Source organism: Nerophis ophidion, linkage group LG07, assembly GCF_033978795.1.
Source record: "Nerophis ophidion isolate RoL-2023_Sa linkage group LG07, RoL_Noph_v1.0, whole genome shotgun sequence".
NCBI lineage: Eukaryota > Metazoa > Chordata > Actinopteri > Syngnathiformes > Syngnathidae > Nerophis > Nerophis ophidion.
In genome coordinates, this window is record NC_084617.1 from 77,129,689 (window position 1) to 77,143,542 (window position 13,854).

Sequence of the window (13,854 nt, forward strand, 5' to 3'; positions counted from 1 at the left end):
CATACATTAAAAAATGACTAAAAATGTTGTTTGTGTACTCTTAATATTAGAATGTTTTATGTTTTACTGTTTATATTTTTGCTGCCCTTTGACAACTCTATGAATCCACTTAAGGGTTATTTTGTCAACACTGTATTGTTAATGACTCATGAAAATATAGTTAGAGTTGTAGTATCTCCACTAGCTGTTGGATGTGTCTGTCAAATGGATTATACATCTTCTATTTGTACATGGAAGAAAAAAGTTAAATAACTACATGGTTGTTATAGGACACTGAAGATATGTACTAAATATATGATTGCATCTAATAAAATGTTAGTAAAAATGTGTCTTTTCCCCCCAACAAACAAACAAAAAACAGACCAAATATTGAATCCATGTCGATGCGTTTTGGCATGATGAAAGATCACCAATCGACCATCGGAGCTGTCATGGCATTTGATGGCTCAATACTCTACCTTCCTCTGAAACTCAAGGATGTAAGTATTATACAAACATTTTACACAAGTGGCTATATATTTTTATACACATACAATTTATGAAAAAGTTGAAGTAGCCAATAAACACAAATGTAAAAGACGGCGTCATTGTGACATTACTGTTTTAAGGAAGCAACTAGCGTGACGTCAGCTTTTGACCGCCAGCTCTATTTCATGACTAATAGTAAAATGACCAACATTGACCAACCACAATAACAGCAGTAATGAATTTAAAATGGAAGATTAAATAACTAGTTGCAATTTATTGTTAAGGCGATGGTTAAAATGGTAATAGAGCATTTATGAGAGATTTCAACATTAATAAATCAATGTTACGGCAGTGGAGGAAGCAAGAGGATGAACTGCGCAAAGTAAAGAAGACCTCACAGTTTCCGAGGCAACAAAGCGACATGGCCACAGTTGGAGGACAAAATTGAACTGAGAGCAGCAGATGAAGCGTCTCTATTCGAATGAAGGCAACAGCGCTAGCACAGGAAGTGAATATTAATAACTTTCGAGGCGGTCCTTGGTGCTTTTATTTTATGAAGAGATGTAATCTGTCCATCCACACATAAACTACCGTCTTGCAGCAATTGCCAAAAAATTACGAAGAAGAGTTGGCCACTTTCCGTGCATGCTGCAAAAACAAGATCACTGTAAAGAACATCCAGCCAGAGGACATCACCAAAATGGACGAGGTTCCCCTCAATTTGATGTCTCCGCGAATCGCACTGTGGAGAAAACGGGGACCAGAACGCTGTTTATACAGTCCACGGTGAACGAGAAGTCATCCTTTACTGTATGTAGTTCTCAGTTGCCTGGTTTATGGCAAAAAGCTTCCACCCATGGTAGTTTTCAAGAGAAAAACTTTGCCAAAATAAATGTTTCCATCCGGTGTCCTCATCAAAGTTAATCTGAAGGGCTGGATGGGGGAAAAAAAGATGAGAGTGGCTGAAAGAAATTTACATCAAGAGACGGTCAAGTGAAGCAAACTAATTTGGAGCATGCCATCATTCCGGGTGGATTAACTGAAGAACTCCAGCCGCTAGATATTGATGTCAACAGGGCATTCAAAGTTGAGCTATATGCCAAAGTATCGTGGCTGCCCGGGCTAAAGTATCAGTCTCAACTGTGGTTCGGGCTTTCCCAAAGCCCGGACTCATCACTGAATTGGCAGGTAACAGCATGCTGGATGCTAAAATTGCTTTACTGTTCTACTCAGACACTGAAGATGAAGAATTTGAGGGATTTTTGGACAGGGAATTAACTGAAAAACTGGGTATTGACTTGAATTTTACGTGCTTACTACTGAATAATTTTGAGAGTTATTGTGAAAAAGCTAACTTTTTTTTATACATGTGAACGTGTTTAAGGTTGACTGACTGACTTATTTGACTGTTTTGCTTAATGCGCCTTATAATCCGGAGCGCCTTCATAGTGTGGAAACTGTGTGTTCTTTTAAACAACAATCATAACTTAAAGTACCCTGTGGTGTCCTTGTTATATACAGTATCTATCTACATTTATAAGAGATTATGTGCACATTTCCAACATATCTAAATCTTAGAAATGAAATACAAATAATTATCTGTATTGATCCAGTACATGTTATGGGTTGAATATTTTGACTGAAACAAATATGATTGTTTCCATTACAAAATATTTTTTTTTTATCAGCTTTATACTAGTGTGGGGCTATAAGCTGGGAACCATTCATGTTTCCTGCTGCAACAGTGAAAGTAACGTTTCCCAATTTATTAGGAAGTTCAGCACATATAACCTCTAATCACAAAGCTTAAATTCAAGTCAGTTTCATTAATATAGTGCTGAATCATCTCATGTCATTTTTCTCAGTGTACTCTCATTCTCCATGATGTTAAGCCTAATGTTTACTGGAGCTTCTTTTTCATCCTGCGAGCAGTTCTTGATACATCCATCCATTTTCTACCGCTTATTCCCTTTTGGGGTCGCTTGTGCCTATCTCAGCTACAATCGGGCGGATGGCGGGGTACACCCTGGACAAGTCGCCACCTCATCGCAGGGCCAACACAGATAGACAGACAACATTCACATACTAGGGCCAATTTTAGTGTTGCCAATCAACCTATCCCCAGGTGCATGTTTTTGGAAGTGGGAGGAAGCCGGAGTACCCGGAGGGAACCGACGCAGTCACAGGGAGGACATGTAAACTCCACACAGAAAAATCCTGAGCCCGGGATTGAATCCAGGACTACTCGGGACCTTCTTATTGTGAGGCAGACGCACTCACCCCTCTACCACCGTGTTACCCCACTGTTCTTGATAAACTTAAATTTGGCACGTCAGACTTGAACGCATGTTAATCATGCATCCCCCAAAAAATTGTACAATTTTAGTTAAGTCGTTATAACCTTGTTAACTTTGACAGCCCTGATTTTTTTTTTTTTTTTTTTTTTTTTTTTTTTAGTTTGAGCAAGTGCAATGAGCCCCTTTTTAATGGTCATTTAACTTGCACTGAATTTCGACTTCCTACACGTTATGGTATCGGAGCCCGTTCTTAACCCAGATATTGTGAGTCTTCTTTAACCTTCAGAACTGATAGGCATGTGGGGGTCACGAGAGAGACATTCCATCAACCTACTTGTGTTCAAGTCAGCGGGGTTACTTTTGAACTACTTTTAGTTAAATAGATTATGTGTAAGTTTAGTGGCAGTATGTGCTTACATCTTCAAAGATGGTCTAGAAACATTTCAAGATGTGCGGGTGTAGCAGACTGCTCATTCCATGATGACCTGAACACACATGCCCACTTTGAGGGTTTGAACCCCACCCCTGCTCCAGGCCCACGCTACCCCCAGGTGAACATAAGCATTGCTGCGGACGGTATAATAGAGTAAGTGCTGAAGGACACTGCGTATCAGCTCACTGGCGTCCTCACAGACATTTTAGCATCTCGCTCACCAAGGCAAAGGTGCCCACACGCTTCAAAATGGCATTAACCCCCGTATTCATGAAATGTTTTGAGCAGCTGGTGAGGGTTCACATTAAAGACGCTATTAACATCAGCCTGGATCGTCACAAATACACGTTTTGGGAGAATTGCTGTTCATCTGAGGCAGCACTCAGACATATGAGGAAAAAAGGATCCATAATGCAGACAGCTGTTTCTGGATTTTACTTCGGCATTGAATACAATCACTCCGCAGACCCTGGTGAATAAATGTTTAGGACTTGGAATTAGACCAAATTGCACCACTGCCCCTGCACTGCCTTCATGGAGACGGCTACACTGCATTAGAGCTAGAACCACCCTGCTCAAGTGCAGCTTATACCCTGCATCTGTCAGACTAATGAATGAGTGAATGCACCATACAACAGCTGACAATCTTATTCTATTGGGTTTTTATAAGTATTTATTTAATATTTATCTTTGCTGTTCACCGAGACCTGAGACCTTTTTTGTTTTGTGAAAATGACAAATGACTTTGACCTTAAAGAGCAAGCATTATAAAGGCTCAAAAATATGGATGTTCCGTGGGTGAGCACAAGATGTACATTTTACACATAGATTACTTAACATGGGATCCACTTTTTAACCCAGTGGATATTGTTTGGTGTGAACTAGAACACGCATAACCAACCACTCTACCTGTCCACTCTGAAAAATATTAGTGTTGTGAAATCGCAATTACCAATAATTTATCTTTTTATGTACCTATGAAGCTTCTCATTCATCCAGGTTAGGCTTAATCAGTTTGGGCACATATACCTCGATTGGTCAGAACAAGTCCAACTATCTTTTTATGTTATATATTTTTCTGCAATCTTAATTTTGATTGTATTTTGAATGTATTTATTCTTTTGAACATTACATTGTATCCTTTAACATGACTGACAAAGGTTCCAAATAGTGTTGTTTGTTTTTTCATGTTCTGTTACAAAATCTATGATAAATGTATTTAAACGTACCATTTGGTTGATGCACAGGAGGTGGTTCTCAAGAGTGTCAGACGAACTGACAATGAGGAAATCCAAATAAAAATTCAGATGACAAAGATTTTGCCGCCCAACTCTGATCAATGCATTCCTCTGTACAATGTTGTACTCAGGAGGTAAGTAGGCTTTTGCATTCTGACTTTTAAAAAATGTATGTATTTACAGGTACAATATGTGTTGTTTTTTCTCACAAGGGTCATGAAAATACTTGGACTGAAGCTAGTAGGGAGGAATCATTATGATCCAGAAAGTGCTGTACTTCTTGGAAAACATCGGTCAGTAGCATGTTGATCCGTCATCGGGGAGTACTGTTCAAATTAAATATATTATCCTGAGTCAATCTTTTGTAGCCTGCAGGTGTGGCCAGGCTATTCAACAAGTATCAAACAAACAGATGGAGGCCTGCATCTGTGTGTGGATGTGTCTCACAAAGTCTTGCGTAATGACTCTGTGCTGAATGTCATGTAAGTTAAAACTGCATTGATAGCACCAAGCAATTAACAAAACATTTAGAAAGTGAGTCAAACGATTTGTTTATTTAAATTAATTAATACTTATGACATAAAAACTAACAAGTCAAGTAGTATCTGAAGTCCGTCAAATCATACTTTGGCCACCAATTTTTTAACAGGTATTGTTTAAGTACAACTTACATATTAGAATGGATCAATGCCAACTTATTAGGTAATTTATGGTTAGATTATAAACAATCATTCAGCCAGGAGATCCCAATTTCTAACCTTCCCTTTAATAGCAGTAAAGAGTGCGCAGCAAGTGAGCACTCTTTCAGTCAAATTAGTGTGCGAGGAATATTTATATATATATATATACCCCGGCCCCAGGCCAAATTTTTTTAACTCAATTCAGCCCCCAGGTCAAAAAGTTTGGGGACCCCTTATTTACGCTATTTGGAATAATCATGAATTTCTGCTTAACAAAAAAACATTGAAATTTCCAACATTGCATGATAAGCGAGTCAGATGCCTTGGAAGATATCATCAATGGGAACAGTTTTATCTCTTTGAAGACTTAATAACACAATATGCAATAAATGTTAACCAATTCCTGGAATATATACAAATCAAATCGGTATAAGATTCAACAATACAACATGGGAAAGTAATCCCTTAAATTCTTCAAAATATTTGCCGCCAAAGCTTTATCCAAATGATATGCTTTATTATCAAAAAAAAAAAAGATAAAACAATATGTATACCAACTTCCAAATGGAATGCAGATGTATCCATGCGCTGTGACCCAGAATTTTGGAAACCAACATGCCTCAATACTTCATGTCTAGTTAAGAATTCAAATTTACGGCTGATTCAGTACAAAACACCTTAAAGAATGTTTAAAAATGGGTTTAACGCACTCTAACATTTGTGTATACTGCTCAGATAATAAGATGGATAACTCTTCCACTCATTGTGGTTCTGTGCTCCTGTTAATAACTTCTGGTGTGGAATGTGCGAGAACCTATGAGTGATAATGAGCTAGCCAGACATGTCATTGTGTGAGGTAGATGTCGGAACAGTAGATCCCTTCTTTACCAACAATGCAAATCATGCATACTTTGTAAGATCCAACAACTTATATTGTTGATCATAATTATAAGGAAGATTAACGAAAGTTTTAGAAGCTCCGTTAAACAGATCCAGTTTTTGGTGAGACACTAAGCATCATGTAGCAGTATTACTCAGTGCTAAACAAGAAATCCAAACTGCACACATAATAAAACTATATCTTACTGTACGATGTCTGCTATCACTGTGATGACGACTGATACGATGTCCGTATCTTCCTGTTAAGTTGAAGCATTAATCATGATGCACACGAAGGGTTAACAAGGAGTGTCTCTCCCTACACACACTGTCTTCGATTGTGGGGTTTTGTCCATCTCCGGGTATATATTTAATGGCACAGATGACCAATTTCTAGATTAATGGATAAATCCTTCTAATATCGAGATGGGAGGCATGATTTATAATGTAGCAGGAAATCACTGCCAGCTCACAGTAAAGCAGTAGAGCGCTACTTGATTGATTGAAACTTTCATTAGTAGATTGCACAGTACAGTACATATTCCGTACAATTGACCATTAAATGATAACACCCGAATAAGTTTTTCAACTTGTTTAAGTCGGGGTCCACATTAATCAATTCACTTAGCCTTGTGCTATCAATCCGCCGCTAAAAAATGGTTTGTCAGTGTTAGAGCTTATAATAACATCGCTAATATGTGGTTAATATTCAAGTCACAATATGTATGTAGAGTATTTTTGGCTGGTTTTGTGTGTTCTTTGGGCGAAATAGAGAGCACCCGTTGACTACATTGTTAGCGGAATTACTATGTAATTATTCATTTACGTCTTAGAACGCATTAAAAAAAATAAGTGTTCATATCTTGTACAAGGATTATCAGTGATAGACAGCACGTCTCTCTATATTTTTTGGATACTTCTGGTATGGTGAAGTGTTACTCTAGTGACGTCAATCTACGGAAATTACCGAAGACGTTCAGAGTGAAATATTCATAATGGCTGACCAAATTTGTGGCATTTTGTGATGTTTAGATGGTATTTTCACAGACTTTGCTAATTTTAAATACAATTGTGAATGGTTTAACAAATACAATGAAACAAGCATATGAAGTCAACTTGTTTATAAACTTGTCCTGGTAAGTGGGCAAGGATAGACATGGACGCACGGATGGGGATGGTGTTTGGTGTTTCCCTTGCCGGGACACTGTGTTGTGTGGCTGTTCGGAGAGGTGCAGCTTGGTTGAGGGATTTTGGTGTGTGAATGGGTGCTTTGAGCTATGCCGTGGTGATTAGAGGTGGGAATCTTTGATTCTGATTAAAAATCCATTATTGAAGAGGAATTGTCTCTGTCTTATCCCTCTCTTGTCACTGCAATTTCTCCCTCTGTTTTCCTGTTTTTCTTTTTTCTATCCCTTCCTGCTACCGTCCGGCTGCACCAAACATTAAATAAATAAATAATTTACTTCAACAATATGATTTGCCTGAAAAGCTGAACAGGGACAAAAAAAAGTACATCAAATGCAAAATAGGTTTTAAGGATTAACGGATTATCAGTCTAGCCTATATTCATTGAGTGTTTACAAAGTCACATGCATGCACACATTTTTTTATCTGATACACATTGGAGACTTTCTTTTTTCCAGGAACATTCTATACCAACAAAGCAAAGAGAAATTCAGAGATGAATGTACCAAAGAACTCGTGGGTAGCATCATCATCACCCGATACAACAACCGCACCTATCGCATTGATGCCATCGAGTGGGACAAGTCACCCAAAGACACCTTCACCCTGATGGATGGCACAAAAACTACATTTGTGGACTACTACCGGTACTTTCTTTGAAGTGGTCAAAATTGAGCAGAACACATTTACTGTATGTTGTAGAGATTTCTAAAAAAGTGTTAAATATTATTCCCAACAATATTTTTTTAAATTAGATTTGCTGTTTTTAACTTTGACGTAATATATTTTGTGATTGAACCACAGCAAGAACTATGGGATTACTATCAAAGAGCTGGACCAACCTCTTCTCATGCATCATCCAAAGGAGCGGTCTAAACCAGGCGGAAAGGTTATTTTTCAGTCTTATTTGCTGTGGTACAACTCTCTTCACATATTTAATATGGAATATCAAACTTTTATGTATTTCCTTTCCTTTTATCATGTACTTTTTCGAAACAAGGAAAAAGATATGTAAAATGTGTATTTTAAGCAGAAGATTAAAGGTGCTGTATGTAGTAATGTGGTCAGAATTTGTACTGCAATCATGGTCAATATTCTGTAGTGCCCTCCCACTCTCCACGACGCAGGTTGCCAGATACGAATCCGAATCTTACTCCAACGGACTTCAAATGGCAATCAACGAGTCCTACGCTGTAGGTTTCTCTGGATTATGCTTCTTGCAAGATGGTTTACTAAGTATTTATGCCACATTTTACTGATGTCCTTTAGCCAAATCTATTTAAAGTTACGCAGAAATATTTCCGTTGGGACAAACTGTTGGCATTACCCTGATAAAATGTCTAGTTTGACCACACAGAATCGAAATGATTATAAATATTTATATATCGCGTAGACATACTTTGATGGCAAGTCAAGACCAACAGTAAAATTACCGCCACATTTCCTTCGGCATAACCCCATGTTGCCTTCAGCCTGACACACTGCATTTCTTTCAGTGCAGGGTGCCATTCTATGAGTCAAACCACGTTACGCATAAATCATGTAGCCTACTACCATGTCAATATACAAAGTAGAAGATCATGACATTTAATGCAATATATTGTGCCAAGCAAATACCACCACATATTTACCTGATGCACATACAGTACCAGAAACCACAATTAGCCATCCTAATCTTGGAACGCATTTCTTCAGCATATCCATTCCTCAGCATTGAAAACGAAATAGGCACGACACTACCCATATCCACATTGGTTTTATTTGTCGAAAGTAAACTTTTCCCTGTCAGTTGGAATACACATCGACATACAGGCTAACAGGCATATACTGTATTTCACCCGTTAGCCTTTATGTCGATGTGTCATTGACCGGGTTAGCATGCTAAGCATTCGTTGCACGAACATACTAGCTTTATTACACTAGATCAGGGGTCGGCAACCCGCGGCTCTTTGATCACTTTGGTGTGGCTCAGTTGCATAATCGCCGACACCCCTGATTTCTCTGGGAGGTTTCCAGATTTTAATGCCTCTCCAAATCACCCAGTGCAAACATTCTTCGATTTAACACCCAGAGTCCAAATTTGAGGGCGTGCCGCGCTAGCAATACCTTAAACATCCTATAAACCATGTCTTCGCGCCCGCTTTTACAACATGCTCTCTGCGTGCCGACCGGTCACATGTACTATGCAACCTCAGTTGACACACAAAAGCATCTGCAAGGCATACTTTATCAACAGCCTTACAGGTTACAGTGAGTGTTGTGATACAAACAACTTTAACAGTCTTACTAATATGCGCCACACTGTGAACCCACACCAAACAAGAATGACAAACACATTTCGGGAGAACATCTGCACTGTAACACAACAGAAAATTTACCCAGAATCTCATGCATCCCTAACTCTTCCCGCCCACCTCAACCGACGCACGGGGTGGGGGGGATTTGGTGCTAGCGGGGGTGTATAATGTAGCCCGGAAGAGTTAGGGATGCATGGCATTCTGGGTATTTGTTCTGTTGTGTTACAGTGCAGATGTTCTCCGTAAATGTGTTCGTCACTCTTGCCACAGTGTGGCGCATATTTCTAAGAGTGTTGAAGTTGTTTAAACGGCCACCCTCAGTGTAACCTGTATGGCTGTCGAACAAGTATGCCTTGCAGTCAATTACATGTATCTTCAAAGGCCATATATAATATGTGACTGAGCTGGCAAGCTGTTTGTACATATTATAGATAGTGTTAAAGACAGTACCTTCACAGCAAGTCGTTATTATTGGTGTGTGGTTGAAAATCAGCAGACGTTCGCGATAATAGTTGCTCTGGCATTCGGGAGTCTTCCGGAAAAATTGGGAGGGTTGGCAAGAGTGATGCTGCCAAGCGGCATCCATATGAAACTTGCGGGCCGCACTAACATTACATTTTTTAATTAAGGTGCGGGCCGCGTGTCTGAGACCACTGGTTTGTTGGTAGCACAAAGCAAAAAAAAACTCTGTCTGCAGTATTATTTAATTTTTAATTTCAAAAGAGGTTTGTGTCTCCCATAGTTGTCTTTAGTTTGTGAATCGGGTCAAAATGGCTCTTTTGAGTGGTAAAGTTTGCCGACCCCTGCACTAGATCATAGACTGTATTGCACATTGTAGTTTACATACGAAAAGTCAATTTCCATAAATCACAAGTAGTAATAAAATGTAAATGCCTGACTTACCTATCAAGGAGGAGATTAGCAAGTTTCAAGTCAGATGAAAAAATCTTCTGCGCCTTCAATCGTCTCCATCTTTAAAAGGCATCCCCGATACAAATCCTTGTTTTGTTCCTGGCTTTGTCATGAATAAGTTGGGAATCGTAACGGCGCCTTTTATATTTACTAAGGTCTGACATGTTTAGTAACTTTCCCAGTGGCAGTAGCTCGACGAAGAGGGCGGTGCGTAACTGGCAACCAGCATGTGACACACTCACAGACTTTTTCACTTCACTCAAATGGTAGAGGACGGGCATCAAAATGAAAACAATAATATTTTGGGGCTGTAAGTCAAATTTTTTAAATGGGAATATCCCGTCTGAACTACCATTATCAGCTATAAATGTATTCAGAAAGAACATGATTTATTAATGCCTTTTGACATATCAAGGCCATTTTAATGATGAAATCCTTACCTTTGGCACCTTTAACATTGCTGTTTTGTTGTCAGATGTAATGATTTAACAACAGTTATTAATTGCAGCAAGTCATTACTGGAGAGATCCTCATAGTCCCAGAACTTTCCTACATGACCGGGATCCCAGAAAACATGAGGAAAGATTTCAGAGTGATGAAGGTAAATTTGATCAGTTTGTTTTTTAACAATGAACGCATTCTAATTCAATTGCTTTAATACAACTCTTTTGTATGTGTACAATTTCTATTCATGCATTTATTTTTATAAATCCCTTTTGTTTTAGTTTATGTGCTATTAGCAAAAATTTTTAACAGTTGTTTTTGCATCCAATGTGAAAGTAAACCCTCTGCTCTTTCCTCAAATATTATGTTTTGTGCTCGCTACAATTCTTATACATCTTTAGAGGGGACACATGATGATTCTGAACTACATTTAAAATACGTCCTTGTGGTCGAGATAATATTTATTGCGTATGCTTTGTTCAAGGTCACATTTATAACCCGGTTTTCTTTTGCTGGGGGGGTTTTGTTGTTGTTGTTTTTATGTACTGTATGTCTGCAAGCCGTTGCTGTGTGGAGTTGTTCCCAGATTGCAAACAAAACCACCAAAATTTTCAGTTTGTCTTTTAAAAGTGTACTCCATTAAATATACATATCTTGAAGACAAACTTCATCACTATTTCTTCCAGACACAATCGAAAATAAACTTCTTAAACGGCTTATAGATTCACCCAGTCACAATATTAGATAAACCTGCATTCTCTTTGGTTGATAGACTCCAGACTCCGCTTTAAAAAAAAAAAATGCTTTTACCAGCATAATGTCATTGCATGTTGCACACCGATGTAAGTATACATGCAAAGGGTATGTGAAAATAGTACTTTATCGTATCTTTTCCATGAAGTTTCCTCAAATCAAGTCATAATGTTGCATCCTTTTTCTTTCAAAGTTCAGCGGCAAATCCAATATCATGATGGCCCACATGTCGTGGACAAACAGAAGTAAAAAGTATATTTTAGTATTTATTTAACTGACATTGAACAGGCGCGATGGCATGAGTGAGAAGTATTATCGTAAGGTCTACTTTTAAGCATGTTCCATATTACATCTGTATTCTTACAAATCTACTTGTTTAACATGCATTTCCTAATGTTTTATTGGCATGTGTATATTTTAGGACCTGACCATGCACATCAATGTAAATGGTGAGCAGCACACTCAATCAATAAAGCAACTTCTGAAGAACATTAGCACCAACCCTGAGAGTCAGAAGGAAGTCACCCAATGGGGCTTGGAATTTGTCTCAGAAATTCTTCTGGTAAGGCCATATTTCATCTTATTCTGCACTAATACACATAGCAAACAGTCAAGGCCAGCTTGTTTAAGTTGAATTTAATTGGTTGGTTTTCTGTTTTAGGTGAAAGGTAGAACTCTTCCCCTTGAAACAATCTGTGTTCAGAGTTCATCATTTACCAGTGGAGCTGATGGGTCTTTTTCCAGAGACGTCGTCAGGTTAGCCTCCATCAGCTCTGTAAGTAACAGGCATCGCATTATTGTTCAGTTCAGTTCCGTTTTAGTTTATTCCGAACATGCATACGATACAACGTATTGCATCACACAATTCCAGTTGTTTCATTATAGCATGTCCGAAAAGGACTAGGAAGAAGCAGAGTTTATTTAATCCTACCCCTTTTCATACCATAGCAATTTTATCAAATGTCCTTGTTCTCTGTAACAATACAGTGAACACATATATAATATACCATAGTAAGCATATAAATATTAAATACATAAATAATTTCTGTCTCAATAAAAAGGGGGGAAAATGGGAAACTGCCAAGTAGTGCTGCAACTAAGGATTATTTTGATAGTCAACGATTATCGTAACAATTAGTCAACTAATCAGATCATAAAACATACACATTTAATGGCTTTAATTTTTCCAACAACTTCTAAACGCAGCTTGTTATTTTAAACCTGTGCTTAAAAACAACAAAGATGACTAATTTATTTTATAAATATTTATTTATTCTGTAACTGTGCTGCTCATTCAGCTGTTATGAAAATTAACGTGACTAATAAAATGGTGTCAATTTTAATGAAAAGATAAGTTAAGTGCTAAAAAAAATAATCAACCTTGTTTATGTATTTGGAAAAAAAAACTGGTAAAATAGCAGCAATGAAAACAAACAACAAAACACAAAATCTAACTTCCTCAGAAAGAAAAGCATTGTGTGATGTTTAACAAGCTGTACACTGGTATATTGTCTATTGATTAACTCTCGGCAGTTTTACCACTCTAGTAGACTCAATGTGTAGAATTATATATTTAATGAATTATTAAAATGTTATTAATAGATTGTATTTTTAATCTTATGATACCTCCGCAATGGTGCCTGTTTGTCTCTCTCTGTGTTTGTGTGCGTTCACGCGCAAAACAATATAATTTATCGGCAATAATTTGTGGAATAATACATCGTCCAGCAACATTTTTTAAATAGTGTCACTGTAGAATTTTTATTGGTTATTTCTTTTGTTGAAGAACATGATGTAGGTAAAATCTGAGTCTGTCTGCAGAAAATACTTTTGAAAGTAGACTATTGTTCTAATGTGTGGCATCTCGAGGTAAGAATATGTTGATTGACAATCTAAAAGAAACAGGTTTTCCTACACATTATTTTTGTTGCTTTATGCATTTACTGTATATGTAAACAATGTAAAAATTGCAGAGAAAAATATATTTTTTCTCAATCGTGCATCCCTAATGCAAATGGTTTTGTTTCATTACAAAACTGGACATATACATGTCAGGGTTTCCCCTCGTCTGCTAAGAAACCTGTGGTGGTGGGGGTGTGCTTATTGGCATGGTCACCATGATGTCATCGAGTGATTTGCATAATTTGCAAAAGGATATTTTCTTTAAAAAGGCTCAAAAATCCTTATGTACATTCAAAACAGATCTGTTAATAATTAGTATTAACATGTTTTTCATCAATTTGCCGGTTTCAACGGTTGTTGCTTTTG

The 13,854-nt window shown here is 37.7% G+C and overlaps 1 protein-coding gene across 1 annotated transcript in view; it reads left to right on the forward strand.

The window, feature by feature from the left end:
• LOC133556921 (piwi-like protein 2) overlaps nucleotides 1–13,854 on the forward strand; it is a 38,213-nt gene that overhangs the window by 7,929 nt on the left and 16,430 nt on the right. The window contains exons 2-10 of the mRNA XM_061907274.1: nucleotides 320–479; nucleotides 4,446–4,570; nucleotides 4,649–4,729; nucleotides 4,805–4,918; nucleotides 7,639–7,827; nucleotides 7,985–8,069; nucleotides 10,898–10,990; nucleotides 12,008–12,148; nucleotides 12,248–12,361. Coding sequence (XP_061763258.1) covers nucleotides 320–479; nucleotides 4,446–4,570; nucleotides 4,649–4,729; nucleotides 4,805–4,918; nucleotides 7,639–7,827; nucleotides 7,985–8,069; nucleotides 10,898–10,990; nucleotides 12,008–12,148; nucleotides 12,248–12,361 — 1,102 coding nt within the window. The remainder of the gene's footprint in view (nucleotides 1–319; nucleotides 480–4,445; nucleotides 4,571–4,648; nucleotides 4,730–4,804; nucleotides 4,919–7,638; nucleotides 7,828–7,984; nucleotides 8,070–10,897; nucleotides 10,991–12,007; nucleotides 12,149–12,247; nucleotides 12,362–13,854) is intronic.